The sequence below is a fragment of the Octopus bimaculoides genome, chromosome 15, assembly GCF_001194135.2.
Source record: "Octopus bimaculoides isolate UCB-OBI-ISO-001 chromosome 15, ASM119413v2, whole genome shotgun sequence".
Lineage (NCBI taxonomy): Eukaryota > Metazoa > Mollusca > Cephalopoda > Octopoda > Octopodidae > Octopus > Octopus bimaculoides.
In genome coordinates this window covers 37,064,634-37,074,264 of record NC_068995.1, presented here as the reverse complement: position 1 = coordinate 37,074,264, position 9,631 = coordinate 37,064,634, and the positions used below count along the sequence as shown (strand labels likewise).

Sequence of the window (9,631 nt, the reverse complement as noted above, 5' to 3'; positions counted from 1 at the left end):
TGTTATGCGCGTGATAACCCGGTCCGAGAAAAAACTTCCTTACGTGGAATCGCTCTGTGAAAAAATTGTCTTACATATAACCGGTCCATGATGCAAATGAGGTTGCGAACCGCTGCTTTTGAAATTCAGTGTTGTTAAATAATGGAAGAAACTCTTCTGATAATTCTTTTACTATTTTCCCTTTTGAAAATAATTTCATTTCCTCTTTGTTTCAATTTGTTACTATAAAATAGAATCTTACAAGATTTCGCTTCCTGGATCTAATGACATCTAATACGAGATCTTAACCACAATCAATTTCACATTAAAAATACATTGCCCCTGAAGTTGTTGTCCTATAATTATTTCTTGACTCTGAGCATTTCCTAACATTTTCATATTGTAATTTTGTGATTTATTATTTTTAAAAATTATTTTGCCAATACTATTAGTTCGACGTATTATTATGAAAGTCACTCGCCTCCGATTACTCATAAATTCAAGCATTGCTTAGTCTAGTTTAGTTGTTGCCCATTAAATATGGAGCTAAATGCACATTCAGTTTCTGCACTAAAGATACTTTGATACTCATAAAGAATATTCAAATCTAATTCATTAATATATATTGTATAATATATACATTGCATAATATGCACGTGTGTGTATGTATGTGTCTCTTCTATATGTGCGTGCGTGTGTGTGTGTCTATTGTAGAATGAATACATAGAAGAGTCTCACAATACGTACACACAATTTCTCTGCCTTCCCATCCTTTCAATTTTTCTCCTTCTGCGTCTCTTTTTCTCTCTCTATTTACTAACAATTAGAACCCTACGCTCAAACACACAAACAAGAACCGCTACACACACACATACACACAGACGTATGCATACATATTTACATACGCGCGCGCACGCACACATGCACAGCAATTTTGGTGGGAGGGATAAGTTGATTACATCGAAAGATGAAATGCAAAGTTGAACTCAGACCGTAAAGACGGACAAAAATGCCGCAAAACATTTCGCTGCAGCCTTATTTTCTCCGAAATAAATATTTAGAATGTTTACAATCACAAAAGCCGAGAAAAAGTTGTTTTTTTTTCTGATCCAGAAGGCAGGCTGGTCGTTCTCGATCTGACATTCAGTTGTGGCAAGATAATCAGGCTAGTTGCTATTTATGCATCCAACATTATGGGCGCGCAAAGTGAATATTTTCGTGACCTGGGCAAGTTCCTGGCCACGTTGCATTCGCTTTTATTGTTAGGAGACTTTAACAGAATATGTGACGCACACACAGATTGTGTTGGCTCGAACATGAACAGAAAATGTAACCCAGGCTTACGGGATCAGCTAAGTCACTTTCAGCTAGCAGATCCACATAGGCTGGAACACCCGAACACTCCACAGTGGACTTGGTCAAATAGTTATGGGTCTTCCAGAACATATCTAGATAGGATTTTAATTAGAGAAACAGATAAGTCCATAGCTAAGTGTCCACAGTTTTTTCTAGTCAGCTACAGTGACCACAAGATGGTTACCTGTAAATTGACAATAGATAAGTTACATATTCAGGGATCTGGCTACTGGAAACTCTATAGTCCCTTTTGGCGATTGAGGAATACAGAAAGCGGATCAAGATGTTAATACAGAGGGCATTGACAGGTACCATCATTAATAACAAATGGTGGTACGCCCTAAAAAGAGCCATCAAATATGAGTATATTAGGTTTAGCATAAGTTTAGCTAAGAAGGGACGTAGAATAGGAGATGGTTTAGTTAAAGAACTAGAAGGAGCCTGGAGGATTGGTAATGCGGACCAAGCGAGGGTGAAAAGACTGGAGTTAAACCAGCATTGTGAAGCCCAACACATGGGAAGTATTGCCAGAGCTAAGTTACGTGCGATGGGAAGTGAAGGAATCAAGGCCGCTGGATGGGCCCGAGTGGTTGAAGCTCGGCTAGGAAATAGTTCCACTATACGGTCTTTGACGAATCATAATGGCGTCTTGGTAAACGAACCCGAGAAAATGTGTGAGGCCTTTCGGGAGTATTTTACCCAGCTGTTCCGGTGTGACAGCGGTCCTGGTGGTGGGAGAGCCCTCGAGGACTTTCTTGCCGGGCTGCCGTGTCTCTCGGAGTCGGATGCGGAGTCTTGCGTTGGCCTTGGCTTCCTCGAGTGGTTTATCGCTTTGTACCACAACATTGACTCGATCGTTCGGGTGAATGGTTTCCTTTCGAAGCCGTTCTGCATCAGACTCTCGGTTTGTCAAGGATGTGCGCTCTCACCGCTTTTGTATGTGGTGGCTCTCGAGCCCCTACTGCGAAGGTTGAGTGGTATTCCGAGAGAACCAGAGGAGTTTGTTACGGCTTACGCGGATGATATCACTATCAGCGTAACCTCAGTAGCACGCCTACGTGAAGTGGGTAAGACTATTGAGGCTTACGAAGAGGTGGCAGGAGCAAAGATTAACCGAGAAAAGTCGGTCGGCTTGCAGCTCGGCACCTAGTTTAGCAAGTCGATGACTTCAGACAGCGTTGTTGGGTGCTGGATGGAGGGACCGGTTAAGTTGCTGGGAGTTTCGGTTGGACCAGGCCTCCAAATAGGGAAGAACTGAACGGAGGTATATATATATATATATATATATATATATATTGAGAGAGTAATAATGATCTATCCTGTTATGTGTTAAGATATAACAGGGAAAATGGCTTTATGTTTTACTTGTTTCAGTTATTGGACTACGACCATGCTGAGGCACCGCCTTGACGGGTTTAGTCCAACAAAACCTGGTATTTATTGTATCAGTATTTTTTGATGAACCACTAACGTTACGGGGAGGTATACGAACCAACACCGCTTATAAAGTGGTGGTGTGGAAGACAAACACAAAGACGCACAAAGATATACACATGTGCGGGCAGACACACAGATATATAATTATATATATATACGTACATGACGAGCTTCTTTCAGATTCCATCTATCATATCTACTCACAAGGCTTCAGTCGACCCGGGGCTACGGTAGAAGACATTTTCCCAAGATAACGGGCAATAGCACCCGAGACCACATGATTGGGAAATCAGCTTCTTAACCACACAACAAATCTTTTGCCTATTGGTGCGTTCGAGGAGCACTTGCTCTTTCAATTTAGCCGGAATTTAGATTAAATAAGTTATTCTCTAGATTAGTTATTAGTCGTATGTCGTCGTCGTTGGTTTTATTTCGTATCCACGAATTTAATTTCTTCTTTGCTGGACGCTTCGTTTATGGTGATGGCGTTGGTGATTTTGTAGACCATTTTATGCACAGAAGAGTCAATGATATTGACTGTATGGTAATGTTGGTAAAGAACAAGGTTGATTTGGTCGAGCCTTTCTCTCCTGTTATTCAATTTCTTCCTTTTCATTTCTGGTAGCTTCGAAGATTTTGGTTCCTATGATGATGGATCACCACCTCTTGGTACGGTCTCGGGCTTATGTTTCAAAGTATTCAGGCTATGATCAGTGGCTTTTAGCGCTGTTTTGACTTGGTCCTTGTATCTTCGAAGAAGACAACAGCGTGGTTCTTTCCTTGAAGCGAGTTCGCTGAATTAGTCTTGGTGTAGGAACCTTGACTCTTCCATTTTTGCTACATATGCTGACCATCGAAGACAGTGTTTCGTGATCAGCGATTCGATGCTTTGATAGTTGGCTCTTTCCAGAACTTTGTTGTATAATTCCATATCTAAAAGGATTTGTTCCAGCAATATGAAAATATCCAAATTTGTGAATATTACATTCATGGTAGTACATGAAAATAGATTTAAAATAATAGAAATATATTTACAGAATTTATTAGCAACGAAGTACGAACAGAAGATCTCCGACGTCTGTCGCTGAGAATCCTTGCTTCGCCACTGGTTCGGAATAATTAAATGACTGAGAGATCACAATCACAATATTGTCATTCTCATGGTTTCGTAAAATTAAACAGCAATTCGGTTTTCTTTCTATTGGACTAAAAATATAGAAAAAGATAGAGTGCTTTATTTACAGCTGAGAAGCTACAATTAAGTTAAGTTCATAAGTGCCAAAAAGATGTACGCCACTAAACTGGTCGTTTGCATTTGAAGAATTTAGACTTGTGGGATTTAGATAAGAGCTCCTTTTCATGGATGAATCACTTAGTCATTTTAAATCACACAGGTATTCATTCGATCGACCATCTTTGTTTTGATTTTTTTAAAGTAAATCTAACAAGACCAACAACAACGATCACAAAGACGCCAGCGGGAAAAGCTTCTACTAGTAGTCATCTGACCTGCTGAAAATAGCAGCTAAATATCCCTAAGACTATAATCAAGCGTCTTAGATAAGAACTACATTGGAAAATTTAATAGGAGGTACATTATATCTAAAGAAAACTAATAAATGGCCGTGGTTGGAATTATTTTCAATATAAGTTTGTTCAATCAGAACCGACTTAGGAATAAACAAAAACGATCTCAAGAGTTATATTATCTTGAAAAGCACGAATGTATAAACTATGCTACACGTATTTTTAGCTACACATTTTTATTTGTCAAAACAATACAAGCAGATTGTTTTCCCCTAATCCGTATTTCTTGATTTATGCACCTCTAGCTAACTTTTCTTTTAGAGTTTATTTGATTTGGTTTTATCTGTAATAAGGTGAAAGTTTGCATTGTAAATTGTTTAATCTTGCGGCAACACTGGGATTCATTGTTAACATGCAGGTTTTAAGAGCATGCAACTAATTATAGCAGTTACAGACGAACTGACAAACATCGGCCAATAAATTCATTAATCATACAGATGGCATATGAAACAATATTGATCGGTTGGTTGATTCGCTTTTTGTAAGAACTGGTGAAAGCTCACGAGAGACAACAACGAGCCAATGCAAAAGACCACTAAGCAGTTGATCGACCTGCTAAAAACAGCAAACAAATCTACTTTAGATCATATCCTGCTGTCTTATAAAACAAACGGACACATTGGTTAACGTGGTCGTAGATACATTGTTTGAGGTTAAATAGCAGCTGAGGAAAGTAATTAGTTACGATCATGGATAACACAATCTGTTGCAATGTGACTATTTCTGCCACAAGTTAACTGAGAAGAGAGAAATACAACTTTAATTGCATATTTGATGGAAGAGACTATTTCTAATTACCTATTGTCTTTAGAGCAGTAATTAATAAGCATAAGCGGAGAATTAAGTACACTGATATTTCAGTTCCGCACAAATGTTTGACACTTTGACAAATCATGTATACCGCAGTCGGTATCCTGTCAAATTGTAGATATCGCAGAATGTAGCTTTTGCCGATGTTAAATATTACAAAATAGAATTGATGACGGTTTAGAAACTGTCAACGTGTCTCTGGGGGTTTCAATTAATGATGTGGTAAAGGAAAACTTTAACCACCTAAGCCAACGAGATAACTTTATAAAGCTTCATACACCAGCTCACAGCAAAATCTCTCAGCAAAATCTCTATCTTTAAAATGAGAAATCAAATTTGTTGTATGCTGAGAGTTTGTTAATACTAATGATGAGGAGGTCTTAGTTATTGATAGCCATCTGATGCTTCGCCTGATTGATTACTCTGTAGCACGAATCTATTCAACAACAATACTAACGATAATTGTCTTTAAACAAAATAAGGACGCGAGGCAACCCCTTCACCTTTATTTTTAAAGTAACATCTCTATTTCTAAACACTACATGAATACCAATATTTCCAATTTCCCAGTTAGTGAGCAAATGTTTAGCTATAATTTCATGGTGTTAACTATATGAAAAACAAATTTAGATATGATGCTGTTCTATCGCAAGTAACATTCCCACGTAATCTGATACTTATTTCCAAAAGTTAGATAACTCAGTTATATATAATTGATCGCATTGAACATGCAATCAACATTTCTACCATAGAGGACTTGAACTAAAAGTCAATCAGCTGGCATCAATAAAGACGAGCTTACCACATTTATAACATTCATCAGAGGATGAAGTTATGATGAAGTCCAATAAGAATGGATAGAGCAAAATTTATAGCTATCTGTATGCTATCTATATAGCTATCTGTAAGTCTGAGGTACTGAACATGTAGGTCCTTCATAAAGTATTCGATCTGCTAACCGTACAATACGAATTTATAGAACGCTGGCAATTTTTAAACACTGCATTTGATAGTCGATCTCTGACTATTTCTATCAAATAATCAAACTCCAGATAATTGTCTTTATTTTTGATAATGGTACACAAGTCTGAAATAACATCCAACAGAGCAGTCTTAATTAACAAACACTCTGTGAAAGAAAACATCTTTCCTGATTCTTACAATAGTAAGTATATTAAAAGCCATCTCTGCGTATTAGTTTACCTATATTTAGTTTAATGCTCTATTCCTGGTTTATTTTTACATTAATGAACACAAAGAGTCTTCAACAATTTCTTTATTCATAAGGTGGTCAAAATAATTGGTTTCCTCAGACAAATTCAATCTATCTTTGCCAAACGAAAATAACGAACGTTATAAATTACTTGAATGGTTTATGCCAAAATATGACATCGTATTTTGTTGTAGATAAAACTCTACCTGCACTTGGTATTTAAGTACGAAGAAAAGAAATTTCTTCCTAAAATATATGTATGCCCACGCATTTGTGTGTATGTATGTATGTGTGTATATATATATATATATATATATATATATATATATATATATATATATATATGCTCAGACACGCATATATACATAGCTATATGTATGTAAACATATTTATACATGCGCATACACAGCTGTATTTGTGTTAAGAGAGATGTTAACGACATCTTTATAGCTTGTTTTATTATTATGCATATTTTTATATATTTTTCACTTATTCTAAATGACAGGAGACCCCAATGGTTATATCTGACTCAGATCATAATGTTGCCTTCCAAGCTGTAAAATTCCAGCTGAGCGGAAATAATAGTGAATTATTTCACATTAATTCTGTCTCTGGAGAAATCACAGTAAACACACCTGGTTCCATTGACTGTGAAACACGTCCTCATTTCAATTTAACAGCAAGTATATTTTTATTTTAATTGTAGTGGTTTAACATATTTGATTATTTAACTTCACTTCTGAAAGAAAAGATTCCATCGTAAAAAACAGAACTTGTTGTATTCTATAAACATAATAGTTATTGCTATCATCATCATCATTATCATCACCATCATCATTATCATTCGCAATGTTTGCTTCTTCTTGACAGAGATTTACAAAGGAAGTGATTTTGATGACTGTATCGACCGCGATACATAACATACGCTGTCTGCCTCAAAGGACTGAAAGACAAAATAGGATTAATAATAATAATAATAATAATAATAATAATAATGGTTTCAAATTTTGCTACAAGGGCAGTTGGGGTGGGGGATAATCGATTACATTGACGCCAGTGTTTCACTGCTACTTAATTTATCGACCTCCGAAAGGATGAAAGGCAAAGTCGACCTCGGTGGAATTTGAACTCAGAATGTAGCGGCAGACGAAATTCCGCTTAGTATTTCGTCCAGCGTGTTAACGATTTTGCAAGCTCACTGCTTTAATGATAATAATAATAATAATAATAATAATAATAATAATAATAATAATAATAATAATTTTTTCTCTAAGAAGAACAACGCCTGAAAATTTGGGGGAGGGGTATACTCGACCCCAGTACTTGACTGGTACTTATTTTATCCACCCCCAAAAGGATGAAAGGCAAAATCGACCTCGGTGGAATAATAATATCAAAAGAAGAAGAAGAAGAAGAAGAAGAAGAAGAAGAAGAAGAAATGTTTCTAATATAGGCAGATGACCTGAAAACTGGGGTAGGGAGATAATTGATTGCAGCGACGGTAGTATTTGACTGATCGTTCCTGGATGGATAAAAGGAAATGTTAATAATTTCCGTATTTGCCGATAGGTGGCCATTTCGACTTACTGCTGAACAGACGACTATACATTGAAGTGATCCAGCCTTACGAAACAAAGACTGAAACCAGCTGGCACCAGAACAACGGCCAAATAGCGATGACCCACACTATTGGAAGCTTTCTATTGATTCAAATCGATCAAAGCCCCGCAAAACTAGATCTTTTTACTCATCTTATCCATGATGTATCGTATGAAGTATAATTTGTCATGGATAGAACTTCTTGATATTGTACAGCTTTGCACTTTTCCAACTACGCTATCGCCGACAACTATTAATCGCTTTGCTAGTACCTTGACCAAGTTCTTAAACTCTGCATCGAGCCAAGAAATTGACTGGAAATTATAATTCGCTGCACATTACCATTTCTTTTTTCAGCATCTGGTTTTGTAATTTTCTTATTCTGCTGCCAAGACCTCTACGTAGACATCGGCGAACAAATCTGTCATATACATTCAAGATTCGTAAAGCAAACCATTAGACTATTAATTATTGATTTGCGTGTCTCATTTTCTCACATAGGCTTTTCACAGCTCTTTACATCTTTCACCGAGAGCTAATGCAAGCCTTCAGTGTAGGCTTTAAAGTCGACTGGTATTCATTTCATCAGTCTCTGCTGAAATGCTAAGTTACGGGGATCCCAACACTGTTTGTCAAGCGGTGGTGTGGAACAAACACAGACACAAAGGCACACACACATAACACACACACTTACATACATACATACATACATACATACATACATACATACATACATACATACATACATACCGGGTGTATCAGCAAAATTGTCCAAATTTTAGTTTCAGCTTCGAACCTTTGTATCTCGGGAATGCTTAAAGGTAACTAACAGAATTAACAGAGGTTTCTTCAACACTATTGGGCTCTACTTTGAGCGAGAGAAAATGTTTATTTTCCAATCTTACCAGAAGAATCGTGATGAAGTTGATCATGGACGAAAATAACATTTTCGTAAATAATAAACCATAGCTCAGGATTCTATCTAAACACTACTAGTAGAAAATTACTTTCCTGATTTCCTTCTGCAATTTCTATTCTCATATCATTATTATCATTATTATTATTATTATTAGTAGTAGTAGTAGTAGTAGTAGTAGTAGTAGTAGTAGTAGTAGTAGTAGTAGTAGTAGTAGTAGTAGTAGTATTTTAGCCTTTAATTTTCATTTTCTTATTTTATTTTATTTTTTGTCTTTACATTTTTTTGTTTCTCTAGTTTCCTAATTACCTTAATAATAAAGCGAGATAATTTAATTTTATTTATTAAGACGTGCCTCGCAAATCTCAACATGCAAAGAACAGGAAGTCTGTATAGTACTTAATATTCTAACTCCAGTTACAAATTGGCTGAAAAATGGTTAATTAATTGCACAATGTTGCAAGAAGCTCACATTAGCAATATATGTGTGAGAAGATATGAATGTGTATGTATGCATTCATGTAGTTGTCTGTGTACACATGTTATATAATTTCTGCATATGTATATACATACATATATTTATATATATATAAATTTATGCATATACTCGCATGCACACCCCTATCCACACACACACACATATATGCATACATGATAGATTGTGCGTGCATATATATATATATATATATATATATATATATATATATATATATATATATATATATATATATATA

The 9,631-nt window shown here is 36.1% G+C and overlaps 1 protein-coding gene across 1 annotated transcript in view; it reads left to right on the top strand.

The window, feature by feature from the left end:
* LOC106875431 (protocadherin Fat 4) overlaps positions 1 to 9,631 on the top strand; it is a 483,512-nt gene that overhangs the window by 341,098 nt on the left and 132,783 nt on the right. Inside the window, exon 25 of the mRNA XM_014923579.2 lies at positions 6,888 to 7,061. Within this exon, the coding sequence (XP_014779065.1) occupies positions 6,888 to 7,061 (174 nt within the window). The remainder of the gene's footprint in view (positions 1 to 6,887; positions 7,062 to 9,631) is intronic.